The sequence below is a fragment of the Oncorhynchus keta genome, unplaced genomic scaffold, assembly GCF_023373465.1.
Source record: "Oncorhynchus keta strain PuntledgeMale-10-30-2019 unplaced genomic scaffold, Oket_V2 Un_scaffold_9339_pilon_pilon, whole genome shotgun sequence".
Lineage (NCBI taxonomy): Eukaryota > Metazoa > Chordata > Actinopteri > Salmoniformes > Salmonidae > Oncorhynchus > Oncorhynchus keta.
In genome coordinates, this window is record NW_026291016.1 from 342,839 (window position 1) to 360,447 (window position 17,609).

At 42.2% G+C, this 17,609-nt stretch overlaps 1 protein-coding gene and 1 long non-coding RNA gene across 28 annotated transcripts; one reads left to right on the plus strand and one right to left on the minus strand.

The window, feature by feature from the left end:
* Nucleotides 1-7,988: 7,988 nt before the first annotated feature.
* LOC127929644 (eukaryotic translation initiation factor 3 subunit H) lies at nucleotides 7,989-14,000 on the minus strand. 20 transcript variants are annotated; one of them, XR_008135682.1, is made up of 7 exons: nucleotides 13,835-14,000; nucleotides 11,619-11,751; nucleotides 8,582-9,164; nucleotides 8,318-8,527; nucleotides 8,156-8,203; nucleotides 8,064-8,111; nucleotides 7,989-8,003 (listed from the first exon to the last, which is right to left on the minus strand). XR_008135682.1 is itself a non-coding variant. In XM_052517670.1 (3 exons), exons 1-3 carry the CDS (start codon nucleotides 13,976-13,978, stop codon nucleotides 9,067-9,069), a joined length of 375 nt encoding a protein of 124 aa, XP_052373630.1. In that variant the 5' UTR covers nucleotides 13,979-14,000; the 3' UTR covers nucleotides 8,674-9,066. The 20 variants fall into 20 exon arrangements, 1 of the variants encoding a protein (XP_052373630.1); XR_008135674.1 differs by having other exon boundaries at nucleotides 8,264-8,527; XR_008135681.1 differs by lacking the exon at nucleotides 7,989-8,003 and adding an exon at nucleotides 8,264-8,311 and having other exon boundaries at nucleotides 8,097-8,111; nucleotides 8,372-8,527.
* Nucleotides 13,912-14,600, plus strand: LOC127929645 (uncharacterized). Of its 8 annotated transcripts, none has more exons than XR_008135691.1 (4): nucleotides 13,912-14,042; nucleotides 14,137-14,277; nucleotides 14,371-14,417; nucleotides 14,558-14,600. It is a non-coding gene; the product is annotated as an uncharacterized LOC127929645 (long non-coding RNA). The 8 variants fall into 8 exon arrangements; XR_008135689.1 differs by having other exon boundaries at nucleotides 14,137-14,324; nucleotides 14,464-14,578; XR_008135694.1 differs by having other exon boundaries at nucleotides 14,137-14,324; nucleotides 14,511-14,578.
* Nucleotides 14,601-17,609: the final 3,009 nt, after the last annotated feature.

The following is a 17,609-nucleotide window of genomic DNA, read 5'->3' on the forward strand; positions in this document are numbered from 1 at the left end:
ACCAAACTATACAGGCTTTACACTCTGATTAAATAACACCAAACTATACAGGCTTTACTCTCTGATTAAATAACACCAAACTATACAGGCTCTACTCTCTGATTAAATAACACCAAACTATACAGGCTCTACTCTCTGATTAAATAACACCAAACTATACAGGCTCTACTCTCTGATTAAATAACACCAAACTATACAGGCTCTACTCTCTGATTAAATAACACCAAACTATACAGGCTCTACTCTCTGATTAAATAACACCAAACTATACAGGCTCTACTCTCTGATTAAATAACACCAAACTATACAGGCTCTAATCTCTGATTAAATAACACCAAACTATACAGGCTTTACTCTCTGATTAAATAACACCAAACTATACAGGCTTTACTCTCTGATTAAATAACACCAAACTATACAGGCTTTACACTGATTAAATAACACCAAACTATACAGGCTTTACACTCTGATTAAATAACACCAAACTATACAGGCTTTACTCTCTGATTAAATAACACCAAACTATACAGGCTCTACTCTCTGATTAAATAACACCAAACTATACAGGCTTTACTCTGATTGACACCAAACTATACAGGCTCTACTCTCTGATTAAATAACACCAAACTATACAGGCTTTACACTCTGATTAAATAACACCAAACTATACAGGCTTTACACTCTGATTAAATAACACTAAACTATACAGGCTCTACTCTCTGATTAAATAACACCAAACTATACAGGCTTTACTCTCTGATTAAATAACACCAAACTATACAGGCTTTACACTCTGATTAAATAACACCAAACTATACAGGCTTTACACTCTGATTAAATAACACCAAACTATACAGGCTCTACTCTCTGATTAAATAACACCAAACTATACAGGCTCTACACTCTGATTAAATAACACTAAACTATACAGGCTTTACACTCTGATTAAATAACACCAAACTATACAGGCTTTACACTCTGATTAAATAACACCAAACTATACAGGCTTTACTCTCTGATTAAATTACACCAAACTATACAGGCTTTACTCTGATTGACACCAAACTATACAGGCTTTACTCTGATTGACACCAAACTATACAGGCTTTACTCTCTGATTAAATAACACCAAACTAATATCCCTCTGACATATAGAGCTCCTGCTTCAGCGAGAGAGAAGGGGGAGAGAGAGCGAGGGGGACCGAGAAGGGGGAGAGAGAGCGAGGGGGGCCGAGAAAGGGGAGAGAGAGCGAGGGGGACCGAGAAGGGTGAGGGGGGTGGAGAGAAAGATGGAGAAATCCCGTAGTGTAATTAAGTAGCCTATTGCCCCTGCTGCATGGGACAGCGATGCCCTGTTTGCTCAGCCAATCCTCATTCGACTTAGAAGACAGACAAATATAGTAGGTGGTCTTTGAAAAGGGTAGTCTACGCCAAAAGGAACCACTCTGCTCAGCCTGGTCCCAGATTCTGTTTGTGTTGTCGTGACAACGACCACGGGAGCGGGCTTATTCAGCACAAACAGTCTGTATCAAGCATCTTGGATCAGGTCACTCCTGCCCTTATAATCTTATTGATTATGATCCAAGAGACTAAACTGACCCGAGAAGAGCACTCCAACTGAGATGTATGATACGGCTAGCCTATATGACGTTCATCTCAACTTTCAGGGGAAGGTTAAAATAACGTGCTTTCAGGGGAAGGTTAAAGGGGAAGGTTAAAGGGGAAGGTTAAAGGAATGTTCTTTCAGGGGAAGGTTAAAGGGGAAGGTTAAAGGGGAATGTTCTTTCAGGGGAAGGTTAAAGGGGAATGTTCTTTCAGGGGAAGGTTAAAGGGGAATGTTCTTTCAGGGGAAGGTTAAAGGGGAATGTTCTTTCAGGGGAAGGTTAAAGGGGAAGGTTAAAGGAATGTTCTTTCAGGGGAAGGTTAAAGGGGAAGGTTAAAGGAATGTTCTTTCAGGGGAATGTTCTTTCAGGGGAAGGTTAAATGAATGTGCTTTGTTACTGTATCATGTGTGGATTCAATAAGGAATCAGACTGTATTGTTACTGTATAATGGCTGAATTCAATAAGGATTCAGACTATTGTTACTGTATAATGGCTGAATTCAATAAGGATTCAGACTGTATTGTTACTGTATAATGGCTGAATTCAATAAGGATTCAGACTGTATTGTTACTGTATAATGGCTGGATTCAATAAGTAATCAGACTGTATTGTTACTGTATAATGGCTGGATTCAATAAGGAATCAGACTGTATTGTTACTGTATAATGGCTGAATTCAGACTGAATTGTTACTGTATAATGGCTGAATTCAATAAGGATTCAGACTGTATTATTACTGTATAATGGCTGAATTCAATAAGGAATCAGACTGTATTGTTACTGTATAATGGCTGGATTCAATAAGGAATCAGACTGTATTGTTACTGTATAATGGCTGGATTCAATAAGGAATCAGACTGTATTGTTACTGTATAATGGCTGGATTCAATAAGGATTCAGACTGTATTGTTACTGTATAATGGCTGAATTCAGACTGAATTGTTACTGTATAATGGCTGAATTCAATAAGGATTCAGACTGTATTATTACTGTATAATGGCTGGATTCAGACTGTATTGTTACTGTATAATGGCTGAATTCAATAAGGATTCAGACTGTATTATTACTGTATAATGGCTGAATTCAGACTGTATTGTTACTGTATAATGGCTGAATTCAATAAGGAATCAGACTGTATTGTTACTGTATAATGGCTGAATTCAATAAGGATTCAGACTATTGTTACTGTATAATGGCTGAATTCAATAAGTAATCAGACTGTATTGTTACTGTATAATGGCTGAATTCAGACTGTATTGTTACTGTATAATGGCTGAATTCAATAAGGATTCAGACTATTGTTACTGTATAATGGCTGAATTCAATAAGTAATCAGACTGTATTGTTACTGTATAATGGCTGAATTCAGACTGTATTGTTACTGTATAATGGCTGAATTCAGACTGTATTGTTACTGTATAATGGCTGAATTCAGACTGTATTGTTACTGTATAATGGCTAAATTCAATAAGGATTCAGACTATTGTTATAATGGCTGAATGGCTGAATAATGGCTGAATTCAATAAGGAATCAGACTGTATTGTTACTGTATAATAATGTCTGGTAGACTCAGATGTTTTACAGAAGCATTTAACGTAGAACTATAACCAACAGAATACTACCCTGTCACTGTATGAAACTACATTTAACGTAGAACTATAACCAACAGAATATTACCCTGTCACTGTATGAAACTACATTTAACGTAGAACTATAACCAACAGAATATTACCCAGTCACTGTATGAAACTACATTTAACGTAGAACTATAACCAACAGAATATTACCCTGTCACTGTATGAAACTACATTTAACGTAGAACTATAACCAACAGAATATTACCCAGTCACTGTATGAAACTACATGTACTGTAGAACTATAACCAACAGAATATTACCCTGTCACTGTATGAAACTACATTTAACGTAGAACTATAACCAACAGAATATTACCCTGTCACTGTATGAAACTACATTTAACCTAGAACTATAACCAACAGAATATTACCCTGTCACTGTATGAAACTACATTTAACGTAGAACTATAACCAACAGAATATTACCCTGTCACTGTATGAAACTACATTTAACGTAGAACTATAACCAACAGAATATTACCCTGTCACTGTATGAAACTACATTTAACGTAGAACTATAACCAACAGAATATTACCCTGTCACTGTATGAAACTACATTTAACGTAGAACTATAACCAACAGAATATTACCCTGTCACTGTATGAAACTACATTTAACGTAGAACTATAACCAACAGAATATTACCCAGTCACTGTATGAAACTTATTAGAATCATAACACTAAATCTAATGTGTGTAGTTTCGGTCAATAATTAGAACAAGGACGTTCTTGATCCTTTTTAGTATGTAAGCAGGGTGCAAGTGTGAAATGCTGGACTACTGTGTTCCTAACAGGACATCCTGTCTCTACCCGGGGAGGGGGAGAGACCTTGGGGCTTGTAGTAGATTGTTTAACAGACTGGCTGGACTACTGTGTTCCTAACAGGACATCCTGTCTCTACCCAGGGAGTTGGAGAGACCTGGGGCTTGTAGTAGATTGTTTAACAGACTGGCTGGACTACTGTGTTCCTAACAGGACATCCTGTCTCTACCCGGGGAGTTGGAGAGACCTGGGGCTTGTAGTAGATTGTTTAACAGACTGGCTGGACTACTGTGTTCCTAACAGGACATCCTGTCTCTACCCAGGGAGTTGGAGAGACCTGGGGCTTGTAGTAGATTGTTTAACAGACTGGCTGGACTACTGTGTTCCTAACAGGACATCCTGTCTCTACCCGGGGAGTTGGAGAGACCTGGGGCTTGTAGTAGATTGTTTAACAGGTGGCAGACAATGTGAGAAGGCTTGTGAACTACAATGTTGCCATTGTATCTGAGAGGAGGAGGGACATTTATGATGAAATGTGAGGTATATAGATAGACCAATGTACCGGAATTTTTTTATATATTTTTTATTTTACCTTTATTTAACCAGGCAAGTCAGTTAAGAACACATTCTTATTTTCAATGACGGCCTGGGAACAGTGGGTTAACTGCCTGTTCAGGGGCAGAATGACCGATTTGTACCTTGTCAGCTCAGGGGTTTGAACTCACAACCTTCCGGTTACTAGTCCAACGCTCTAACCACTAGGCTACGTTGCCGCCCCGAATGAAGCAGAGCTCTAGAGAATAAACGTTGCTGACTAAGTAGACTGGACTCTGGTCTGTTTCATTTGAATAAGAAACCTTACAAATTCTTAGAAAACAGACAGTGTTTTAATTGAATCGGTTAATGAACATGAGAACACTAATGAAATGAAGAGTCGTCGTTGACGATCAGAACAGATTTGAAATCCCCCGTGATGACTTGCTGGGCATTACACATGTATTGGATCCTCCTTTCGTGGGGAGACAAATCCATTCTCTTAAAACACAAGTGTTATTTGAACAAGACTAGATATCCAACGTGGCGTGATAAGAAAACAACACAGCTACAAAGGGCAGGTACAGACAAGGTCTCCCGTCTAACAACACAGCTACAATGGGCAGGTACAGACAAAGTCTCCCGTCTAACAACACAGCTACAATGGGCAGGTACAGACAAAGTCTCCCATCTAACAACACAGCTACAATGGGCAGGTACAGACAAAGTCTCCCGTCTAACAACACAGCTACAATGGGCAGGTACAGACAAAGTCTCCCGTCTAACAACACAGCTACAATGGGCAGGTACAGACAAAGTCTCCCGTCTAACAACACAGCTACAATGGGCAGGTACAGACAAAGTCTCCCGTCTAACAACACAGCTACAAAGGGCAGGTACAGACAAGGTCTCCCGTCTAACAACAGTCGACAGGAAACTTAGTTCATGAATATATTTTCCAAACTGTGCCTGTCAGAATTCCTGTCAAGGTTTAAAAAGGAAAACCGTGAATGATGAGAAGGTCTGTTTTCAATTACACATAGCTCAGCCAGCGGACTGGTAATTACTGTTAATCTCCTGCAGCTGCTCACACACAGCGTTGTCACCACAACAGATAACATGTCCCACCTCCTCTGCTCTGCCTCAGCTGGCTGGTCGGTGTGTGTGTATGTGTGTGTGTGTTGTATGTTGGCCTCTATCTGAGTTGTATTAACAGCAGATAACATGTCCCACCTCCTCTGCTCTGCCTCAGCTGGCTGGTCGGTGTGTGTGTATGTGTGTGTGTGTTGTATGTTGGCCTCTATCTGAGTTGTATTAACAGCAGATAACATGTCCCACCTCCTCTGCTCTGCCTCAGCTGGCTGGTCGGTGTGTGTGTATGTGTGTGTGTGTTGTATGTTGGCCTCTATCTGAGTTGTATTAACAGCAGATAACATGTCCCACCTCCTCTGCTCTGCCTCAGCTGGCTGGTCGGTGTGTGTGTATGTGTGTGTGTGTTGTATGTTGGCCTCTATCTGAGTTGTATTAACAGCAGATAACATGTCCCACCTCCCCTGCTCTGCCTCAGCTGGCTGGTCGGTGTGTGTGTATGTGTGTGTGTGTTGTATGTTGGCCTCTATCTGAGTTGTATTAACAGCAGATAACATGTCCCACCTCCTCTGCTCTGCCTCAGCTGGCTGGTCGGTATGTGTGTATGTGTGTATGTGTGTGTGTGTTGTATGTTGGCCTCTATCTGAGTTGTATTAACAGCAGATAACATGTCCCACCTCCTCTGCTCTGCCTCAGCTGGCTGGTCGGTGTGTGTGTATATACAGTGGGACAAAAAAGTATTTAGTCAGCCACCAATTTGCTTGTTTGTAGGTGACCAAATACTTATTTTCCACCATAATTTGCTAATAAATTCATAAAAAAATCCTACAAATGTGATTTTCTGGATTTTTCTCATTTTGTCTGTCATCGTTGAAGTGTACCTATGATGAAAATTATAGGCCTCTCTCAACTGGTGGCTGACTAAATACTTTTTTGCCCCACTGTGTGTGTGTATATGTATGTATGTATGTATGTATGTATGTATGTATGTATGTATGTATGTATGTATGTATGTATGTGTATGTATGTGTGTGTGTGTATGTATGTATGTGTATGTATGTATGTGTATATGTATGTATGTGTATATGTATGTATGTGTATATGTATGTATGTATGTATGTGTATGTATGTATGTATGTATGTATGTATGTATGTATGTATGTATGTGTATGTATGTATGTGTATGTATGTATGTATGTATGTATGTATGTATGTATGTATGTGTATGTATGTATGTGTATATGTATGTATGTATGTATGTATGTATGTATGTGTATATGTATGTATGTATGTATGTATGTATGTATGTATGTATGTATGTATGTATGTATGTATACATGTGTGTGTGTGTGTGGTATGTCGGCCTCTATCTGAGTTGTATTAACAGCAGATAACATGCCCCACCTCTCCTGCTCTGCTTCAGCTGGCGGGTCGGTATATATGTGTGTGTGTGTGTGTGTGTGTGTGTATATATATATGTGTGTGTTGTATGTCGGCCTCTGAGTTGTATTGACAACAGACCGTAATACTACAGTGGTTGGTGCTCTGGCAGTGCAGAGAGAGAATTATTTAAAATGACCAACACAAGCCTCATTAAAACTGGAGTCAATGTCCCACATGACCACCCTATACCCTATATAGTGCACTGGTTTTAACCAGAACCCTATGGGGGGGGTCCACTATATAGGGTGTTATGGAGTCAATGTCCCACATGACCACCCTATACCCTATATAGTGCACTGGTTTTAACCAGAACCCTATTGGGGGGGGGGTCCACTATATAGGGTGTTATGGAGTCAATGTCCCACATGACCACCCTATACCCTATATAGTGCACTGGTTTTAACCAGAACCCTATTGGGGGGGGGGTCCACTATATAGGGTGTTATGGAGTCAATGTCCCACATGACCACCCTATACCCTATATAGTGCACTGGTTTTAACCAGAACCCTATTGGGGGGGGGTCCACTATATAGGGTGTTATGGAGTCAATGTCCCACATGACCACCCTATAATCTCCACCCGGCACAGCCAGAAGAGGACTGGCCACCCCTCATAGCCTGGTTCCTCTCTAGGTTTATAATCTCCACCCCTCATAGCCTGGTTCCTCTCTAGGTTTCTTCCTAGGCTCCGGCCTTTCTAGGGAGTTTTTCCTAGCCACCGTGCTTCTACACCTGCATTGCTTGCTGTTTGGGGTTTTAGGCTGGGTTTCTGTACAGCACTTTGAGATATCAGCTGATGTAAGAAGGGCTTTATAAATACATTTGATTTGATTACAGGAAGGAAACGTTGGTGTTTATAGTGAGTCAGCGTTATTCTATTGGACACTTCTGTTGGCCGTTTCCCCGGAAACAGACGATGCCTAGTATTGGACAACTACACTTCTGGCGGCCGTTTCCCCGGAAACAGACGATGCCTAGTATTGGACACGTACACTTCTGGTGGCCGTTTCCCCGGAAACAGACGATGCCTAGTATTGGACAACTACACTTCAGAAACAGACGATGCCTAGTATTGGACACGTACACTTCTGGTGGCCGTTTCCCCGGAAACAGACGATGCCTAGTATTGGACAACTACACTTCTGGTGGCCGTTTCCCCGGAAACAGACGATGCCTAGTATTGGACACGTACACTTCTGGTGGCCGTTTCCCCGGAAACAGACGATGCCTAGTATTGGACAACTACACTTCTGGTGGCCGTTTCCCCGGAAACAGACGATGCCTAGTATTGGACACGTACACTTCTGGTGGCCGTTTCCCCGGAAACAGACGATGCCTAGTATTGGACAACTACACTTCTGGTGGCCGTTTCCCCGGAAACAGCCGATGCCTAGTATTGGACAACTACACTTCTGGTGGCCGTTTCCCCGGAAACAGACGATGCCTAGTATTGGACAACTACACTTCTTGTGGCCGTTTCCCCGGAAACAGACTATGCCTAGTATTGGACACTGGAGAATCTCCATTGAAAGTGTGTTTCGGTGCAGGACGAGGTTTAATCTTTATGAATGGACATAGAACGAGCGCAGAGAGGCAAAACAATGTGAGGAGACGCAAAGATGTTTATTAAAAGTTACAATAATATTCAAATAAATCTTCTTTGGAGAACGTGGAATATGTTTTCTTAATAATGAGTAATAATGTTGGTCACGTCGTTATTTTAATTTCTTAACAAATCTAACAGCATCACATCAATCCTCCAATCATAGGATCCATCCCAAGATTACACCCTATTCCCTATACAGTGTACTAGTATTGACCAGTAGTGTACTAGTTTTGACCAGTAGTGTACTAGTATTGACCAGTAGTGCACTATATATATATATATATAAGGGAAGAGGGTACAATTTAGAACACAGCCCTGTATGGATCATTCTGATTGGGTGAAAGGGGGGGTTCTCTCCTGTGTGTTTTAGTTCCTCCTCTCGTCTTCTCCTTTAGCTGTTGTGTCCCTGAAGAGCCTCGGCCATGAAGAGTTTGCCGAGGTTCTGGGAGGTGAACTCCTTCACATTCTGGCAGTAATTGTTAATCTGTCCTGTTTTGGCAGAAACAAAAACAGACAAACACAGGAGTCTGAATAAAAAGCAGGACACACATTAGCAGAGCTGGAGGTCAATCAGTTGCATGTTATCAAGAAGGGAGACACCGGGGCCGTGCCCAAAATGTCATCCTATCCCCTAATGTGGTGCACTAGTTCCAACCAGAGGCCTACGGGTGTGTCCCTATGGACCCTGGTCACAAGTAGTGCACTATATAGGGAATAGGGTGCTATATTTTGGGATGAAGCCAACCATCAGAGAAACAGCAGACAGGCAGGGATGTCAGATGAAATCTACAACGCTGTAGATTAATGTGACATCATGGAGAGATGACAACAGAACAGATAGGTAGCTACCAGAGAGAGAACAGATAGGTAGCTACCAGAGAGAGAACAGATAGGTAGCTACCAGAGAGAGAACAGAACAGATAGGTAGCTACCAGAGAGAGAACAGAACAGATAGGTAGCTACCAGAGAGAGAACAGAACAGATAGGTAGCTACCAGAGAGAGAACAGAACAGATAGGTAGCTACCAGAGAGAGAACAGAACAGATAGGTAGCTACCAGAGAGAGAACAGAACAGATAGGTAGCTACCAGAGAGAGAACAGAACAGATAGGTAGCTACCAGAGAGAGAACAGAACAGATAGGTAGCTACCAGAGAGAGAACAGAACAGATAGGTAGCTACCAGGGAGAGAACAGAACAGATAGGTAGCTACCAGAGAGAGAACAGATAGGTAGTTACCAGAGAGAGAACAGAACAGATAGGTATCTACCAGAGAGAGAACAGAACAGATAGGTAGCTAGCTACCAGAGAGAGAACAGATAGGTATCTACCAGAGAGAGAACAGAACAGATAGGTAGCTACCAGAGAGAGAACAGATAGGTAGCTACCAGAGAGAGAACAGATAGGTAGTTACCAGAGAGAGAACAGAACAGATAGGTAGCTACCAGAGAGAGAACAGAACAGATAGGTAGCTACCAGAGAGAGAACAGAACAGATAGGTAGCTACCAGAGAGAGAACAGAACAGATAGGTAGCTACCAGAGAGAGAACAGATAGGTAGCTACCAGAGAGAGAACAGATAGGTAGTTACCAGAGAGAGAACAGAACAGATAGGTAGCTAGCTACCAGAGAGAGAACAGATAGGTATCTACCAGAGAGAGAACAGAACAGATAGGTAGCTACCAGAGAGAGAACAGATAGGTAGCTACCAGAGAGAGAACAGATAGGTAGCTACCAGAGAGAGAACAGATAGGTAGCTACCAGAGAGAGAACAGATAGGTAGCTACCAGAGAGAGAACAGATAGGTAGCTACCAGAGAGAGAACAGATAGGTAGCTACCAGAGAGAACAGATAGGTAGCTACCAGAGAGAGAACAGATAGGTAGCTACCAGAGAGAGAACAGAACAGATAGGTAGCTACCAGAGAGAGAACAGAACAGATAGGTAGCTACCAGAGAGAGAACAGAACAGATAGGTAGCTACCAGAGAGAGAACAGATTGGTAGCTACCAGAGAGAGAACAGAACAGATAGGTAGCTACCAGAGAGAGAACAGAACAGATAGGTAGCTACCAGGGAGAGAACAGAACAGATAGGTAGCTACCAGAGAGAGAACAGAACAGATAGGTAGCTACCAGAGAGAGAACAGAATAGATAGGCAGCTACCAGAGAGAGAACAGAATAGATAGGCAGCTACCAGAGAGAGAACAGAATAGATAGGCAGCTACCAGAGAGAGAACAGAATAGATAGGCAGCTACCAGAGAGAGAACAGAACAGATAGGTAGCTACCAGAGAGAGAACAGATAGGTAGCTACCAGAGATCAGAACAGATAGGTAGCTACCAGAGAGAGAACAGATAGGTAGCTACCAGAGAGAGAACAGATAGGTAGCTACCAGAGATGAGAACAGATAGGTAGCTACCAGAGATGACAACAGATAGGTAGCTACCAGAGATGACAACAGATAGGTAGCTACCAGAGAGAGAACAGAACAGATAGGTAGCTACCAGAGAGAGAACAGAACAGATAGGTAGCTACCAGAGAGAGAACAGATAGGTAGCTACCAGAGAGAGAACAGATAGGTAGCTACCAGAGAGAGAACAGATAGGTAGCTACCAGAGAGAGAACAGAACAGATAGGTAGCTACCAGAGAGAGAACAGAACAGATAGGTAGCTACCAGAGAGAGAACAGAACAGATAGGTAGCTACCAGAGAGAGAACAGAACAGATAGGTAGCTACCAGAGAGAGAACAGAACAGATAGGTAGCTACCAGAGAGAGAACAGAACAGATAGGTAGCTACCAGAGAGAGAACAGAACAGATAGGTAGCTACCAGAGAGAGAACAGAACAGATAGGTAGCTACCAGAGAGAGAACAGAACAGATAGGTAGCTACCAGAGAGAGAACAGAACTGGTAGCTGCTAGGAGGGAGGGAGGGTGTGGGGGTACCTGCGATGAGGAGAGTGTCCATGCGAGGAGGGGGCTGTGGTGGTTTGAACATCTTGGAGACATCTTCCTCTGGTAGAGGAGTCTCTCCTCTGGTCTGTCTCTGAGCATTCTCCTGCTGGCGCCGCTGGACATACTGCAGAGAGAGAGAGAGAGGAGAGAGAGAGCGTGGAGAGAGAGGGGAGGGGGAGAGAGAGAAAGAGAGAGAGGGAGAGAGAATGAGGAGGGAGAGAATGAGAGAGGGGGAGAGAGAAGGAGAGAGAGAATGAGAGAGAGGGAGAGGAGAGAATGAGAGAGAGAGGAGAGAGAGAGAGAGGAGAGAGCAAGCGAGCAAGGGAGAGGAGGGAGGAGTGAGCGAGAACAGCTATAAAATCCGACAGACATGACAGACAGGGAGTGATTTGTGTTGGTATATGACAGTGTAAATCAGCGTGTCAGAACCTAAAGGCCTTTTTAATTTGGGGAGGCAGAGCAGAGGACAGGTTGGTGGTGGTGGGGCGTAGATGGTAGGAAACTACCGGTACCTGGATACACATACAAAGCCTGTCAAGCCTGCCAGAAACCAACATCACAATATTCTTGTATAACTAGGCCGACGCGAGAAACGACCCCGGGGCCGACACGAGAAACGACCCCGGGGCCGACACGAGAAACGACCCCGGGGCCGACACGAGAAACGACCCCGGGGCCGACACGAGAAACGACTCCGGGGCCGACACGAGAAACGACTCCGGGGTACCAATATAATATAGTGGATATATCAACAGTTATACTATATAGTACCAATATAATATAGTGGATACATCAACAGTTATATTATATAGTACCAATATAATATAGTGGATATATCAACAGTTATATTATATAGTACCAATATAATATAGTGGATATATCAACAGTTATATTATATAGTACCAATATAATATAGTGGATATATCAACAGTTATATTATATAGTGCCAATATAATATAGTAGATATATCAACAGTTATATTATATAGTGCCAATATAATATAGTAGATATATCAACAGTTATATTATATAGTGCCAATATAATATAGTAGATATATCAACAGTTATATTATATAGTGCCAATATAATATAGTAGATATATCAACAGTTATATTATATAGTACCAATATAATATAGTAGATATATCAACAGTTATACTATATAGTACCAATATAATATAGTAGATATATCAACAGTTATATTATATAGTACCAATATAATATAGTAGATATATCAACAGTTATACTATATAGTACCAATATAATATAGTGGATATATCAATAGTTATATTATTTAGTACCAATATAATATAGTGCATACATCAACAGTTATATTATATAGTACCAATATAATATAATGGATATATCAACAGTTATATTATATAGTACCAATATAATATAGTGGATATATCAACAGTTATACTATATAGTACCAATATAATATAGTGGATACATCAACAGTTATATTATATAGTACCAATATAATATAGTGGATATATCAACAGTTATATTATATAGTACCAATATAATATAGTGGATATATCAACAGTTATATTATATAGTACCAATATAATATAATGGATATATCAACAGTTATATTATATAGTACCAATATAATATAATGGATATATCAACAGTTATATTATATAGTACCAATATAATATAGTGGATATATCAACAGTTATATTATATAGTACCAATATAATATAGTGGATATATCAACAGTTATATTATATAGTACCAATATAATATAGTGGATATATCAACAGTTATATTATATAGTACCAAGCCTCTGTCTCTCTGGTATTGTGAATCTGGTTAGCAGCTTCCCTGCAGGACAGTCAAGACAAGTCCCAAATACTACCCGATCTCTTAAATAGTGCACTACTTTAGATGAAAACCCAATGGTCTCTCTCTCCCTCCCTTCCCTTCCTCTCTGGAGGAGAGGACTCCCTGTGGACAGGGTCTAAACCTAATTCTATAACGCCCCTCTAACACAATCACTGTCCAGGAAGTAGATTATCTCATTATCAACTACAGTGTGTTGATTACATTTTCCCATCATGATAATAGAATGTGTGTGTGTGTGTGTGTGTGTGCCTCTCTCTCTGTGGGTGTGTGTGTGTCTCTCTCTGTGTCTGTGTGTGTGTGTGTGTGTGTGTGTGTGTGTGTGTGTGTGTGTGTGTGTGTGTGTGTGTGTGTGTGTTACCTGGTGTTTCTGCTGCTGTTGCTTGCTGAGGTTACGGCTGTAGGTGTTATACTTGACAATGTCCTGACTCATATCATCCACTCTGTCCATCAGGAGCTGCAGAGACTTCTCCAGGTGGTTACTGAGGAGAGATGAACTACACATTAGATTACATTCTCCAGGTGGTTACTGAGGGGAGATGAACTACACATTAGATTACATTCTCCAGGTGGTTACTGAGGGGAGATGAACTACACATTAGATTATAGTCTCCAGGTGGTTACTGAGGGGAGATGAACTACACATTAGATTATAGTCTCCAGGTGGTTACTGAGGGGAGATGAACTACACATTAGATGACAGTCTCCAGGTGGTTCCTGAGGGGAGATGAACTACACATTAGATTACATTCTCCAGGTGGTTACTGAGGAGAGATGAACTACACATTAGATGACATTCTCCAGGTGGTTCCTGAGGGGAGATGAACTACACATTAGATTACATTCTCCAGGTGGTTACTGAGGGAGATGAACTACACATTAGATGACATTCTCCAGGTGGTTACTGAGGGGAGATGAACTACACATTAGATTACATTCTCCAGGTGGTTCCTGAGGGAGATGAACTACACATTAGATTGCATTCTCCAGGTGGTTACTGAGGAGAGATGAACTACACACTAGATGACATTCTCCAGGTGGTTCCTGAGGAGAGATGAACTACACATTAGATTACAGTCTCCAGGTGGTTCCTGAGGGGAGATGAACTACACACTACAGATGCCAAGAACAGACAGTGGCGTCTGTAGTCCGAGGGGGACAGGTTCACTCAGCCGCCCATAGCTCTGGTGTTTCCTCTCTCTCTCTCTCGGTCTCACACAGCCAAGGCCGCGGGACCAGACGGATTACCGGGACGGGTAGTCTAGGCATAAACGCTGACATGTTCGACCTCTCCCTGACCCCAGTCTGTAAATCCTGAAGCTTGGCGACAGAAGAGGAAATAACTTGTGCCGGGGCGAGGGACATTGCTTACATCCACTACGACAGGCTCATTGTCCCCCCCAGAAGTCTGGAAAGGAAGAGGGGGCCTATGGGTTCGTAGCTTCAACCCCGCAGCACAACACACCAACTGACTGCTGAATGAAAACGGCCCATATTAATGTCTGTCTACGAGAAGCTGCCCAGTAAAGGGCTGAAAACAGCCCATATTAATGTCTGTCTACGAGAAGCTGCCCAGTAAAGGGCTGAAAACAGCCCATATTAATGTCTGTCAACGAGAAGCTGCCCAGTAAAGGGCTGAAAACAGCCCATATTAATGTCTGTCAATGAGAAGCTGCCCAGTAAAGGGCTGAAAACAGCCCATATTAATGTCTGTCTAAGAGAAGCTGCCCAGTAAAGGGCTGAAAACGGCCCATATTAATGTCTGTCTACGAGAAGCTGCCCAGTAAAGGGCTGAAAACAGCCCATATTAATGTCTGTCAATGAGAAGCTGCCCAGTAAAGGGCTGAAAACAGCCCATATTAATGTCTGTCAATGAGAAGCTGCCCAGTAAAGGGCTGAAAACAGCCCATATTAATGTCTGTCTACGAGAAGCTGCCCAGGAAAGGGCTGAAAACAGCCCATATTAATGTCTGTCAATGAGAAGCTGCTCAGTAAAGGGCTGAAAACAGCCCATATTAATGTCTGTCTACGAGAAGCTGCCCAGGAAAGGGCTGAAAACAGCCCATATTAATGTCTGTCAATGAGAAGCTGCCCAGTAAAGGGCTGAAAACGGCCCATATTAATGTCTGTCTACGAAAGCTGCCCAGTAAAGGGCTGAACACGGCCCATATTAATGTCTGTCTATAGAAGCTGCCCAGGAAAGGGCTGAAAACAGCCCATATTAATGTCTGTCTAAGAGAAGCTGCCCAGTAAAGGGCTGAAAACAGCCCATATTAATGTCTGTCAATGAGAAGCTGCCCAGTAAAGGGCTGAAAACAGCCCATATTAATGTCTGTCTAGAGAAGCTGCCCAGTAAAGGGCTGAAAACAGCCCATATTAATGTCTGTCAATGAGAAGCTGCCCAGTAAAGGGCTGAAAACAGCCCATATTAATGTCTGTCTATGAGAAGCTGCCCAGTAAAGGGCTGAAAACAGAGCCCATATTAATGTCTGTCAATGAGAAGCTGCCCAGGAAAGGGCTGAAACAGCCCATATTAATGTCTGTCTATGAGAAGCTGCCCAGGAAAGGGCTGAAAACAGCCCATATTAATGTCTGTCTATGAGAAGCTGCCCAGGAAAGGGCTGAAAACAGAGCCCATATTAATGTCTGTCTAATGAGAAGCTGCCCAGTAAAGGGCTGAAAACGGCCCATATTAATGTCTGTCAATGAGAAGCTGCCCAGTAAAGGGCTGAAAACGAGCCCATATTAATGTCTGTCTACGAGAAGCTGCCCAGGAATGGGCTGAAATTCAGAGCCATATTAATGTTTGTCTATGAGAAGCTGCCCAGGAAAGGGCTGAAAACAGAGCCCATATTAATGTCTGTCTAATGAGAAGCTGCCCAGGAAAGGTGGCTGAAAACGGCCCATATTAATGTCTGTCTGAGAAGCTGCCCATGGGAAAGGGCTGAAAACAGAGCCCATATTAATGTCTGTTTATGAGAAGCTGCCCAGTAAAGGGCTGAAAACAGAGCCCATATTAATGTCTGTCAATGAGAAGCTGCCCAGTAAAGGGCTGAAAACAGAGCCCATATTAATGTCTGTCAATGAGAAGCTGCCCAGTAAAGGGCTGAAATTCAGCCCATATTAATGTCTGTCTATGAGAAGCTGCCCAGTAAAGGGCTGAAAACGGCCCATATTAATGTCTGTCAATGAGAAGCTGCCCAGTAAAGGGCTGAAAACAGCCCATATTAATGTCTGTCTATGAGAAGCTGCCCAGAAAGGGCTGAAAACAGCCCATATTAATGTCTGTCAATGAGAAGCTGCCCAGGAAAGGGCTGTTGCAGCCCATATTAATGTCTGTCAATGAGAAGCTGCCCAGTAAAGGGCTTAAAATATTAATGTCTGTATATAGCTGCCCAGGAAAGGGCAAAAGCCATATATGCCCAGTAATGTTTGTCTGTCAATGAGAAGCTGCCCAGTAAAGGGCTGAAAACGGCCCATATTAATGTCTGTCAATGAGAAGCTGCCCAGGAAAGGGCTGAAAACGGCCCATATTAATGTCTGTCAATGAGAAGCTGCCCATGGGAAAGGGCTGAAAACGGCCCATATTAATGTCTGTCAATGAGAAGCTGCCCAGAAAGGGCTGAAATTCAGAGCCCATATTAATGTCTGTCAATGAGAAGCTGCCCAGTAAAGGGCTGAAAAAGCCCATATTAATGTCTGTCCCTGTAATGCCCAGTAAAGGGCTGAAAAGAGCCCATATTAATGTCTGTCAATGAGAAGCTGCCCATAAAGGGGAAAGGGCTGAAAAGAGCCATATTAATGTCTGTCAATGAGAAGCTGCCCAGTAAAGGGCTGAAAACGGCCCATATTAATGTCTGTCAATGAGAAGCTGCCCAGTAAAGGGGGGGCTGTATATATCCAGAGGCCCATATTAATGTCTGTCAATGAGAAGCTGCCCAGTAAAGGGCTGAAAACAGAGCCCATATTAATGTCTGTATGAGAAGCTGCCCAGTAAAGGGCTGAAAAGAGCCCATATTAATGTCTGTCTATGAGAAGCTGCCCAGTAAAGGGCTGAAAACAGAGCCATATTAATGTCTGTATGAGAAGCTGCCCAGTAAAAGGGCTGAAAACAGCCCATATTAATGTCTGTCTAT

What these genes read in the sequence shown, in the direction of transcription:
- LOC127929644 (XM_052517670.1), bottom strand. Translation starts at nt 13,978, where the DNA reads ATGTGTAGTTCATCTCTCCTCAGTAACCACCTGGAGAAGTCTCTGCAG. An exon ending in AACAGCAGCAGAAACACCAG is followed by an intron (nt 11,752 to 13,834) that starts GTAACACACACA and finishes CTCTCTCTGCAG; the next exon opens with TATGTCCAGCGGCGCCAGCA. An exon ending in GGACACTCTCCTCATCGCAG is followed by an intron (nt 9,165 to 11,618) that starts GTACCCCCACAC and finishes CTGCCAAAACAG; the next exon opens with GACAGATTAACAATTACTGC.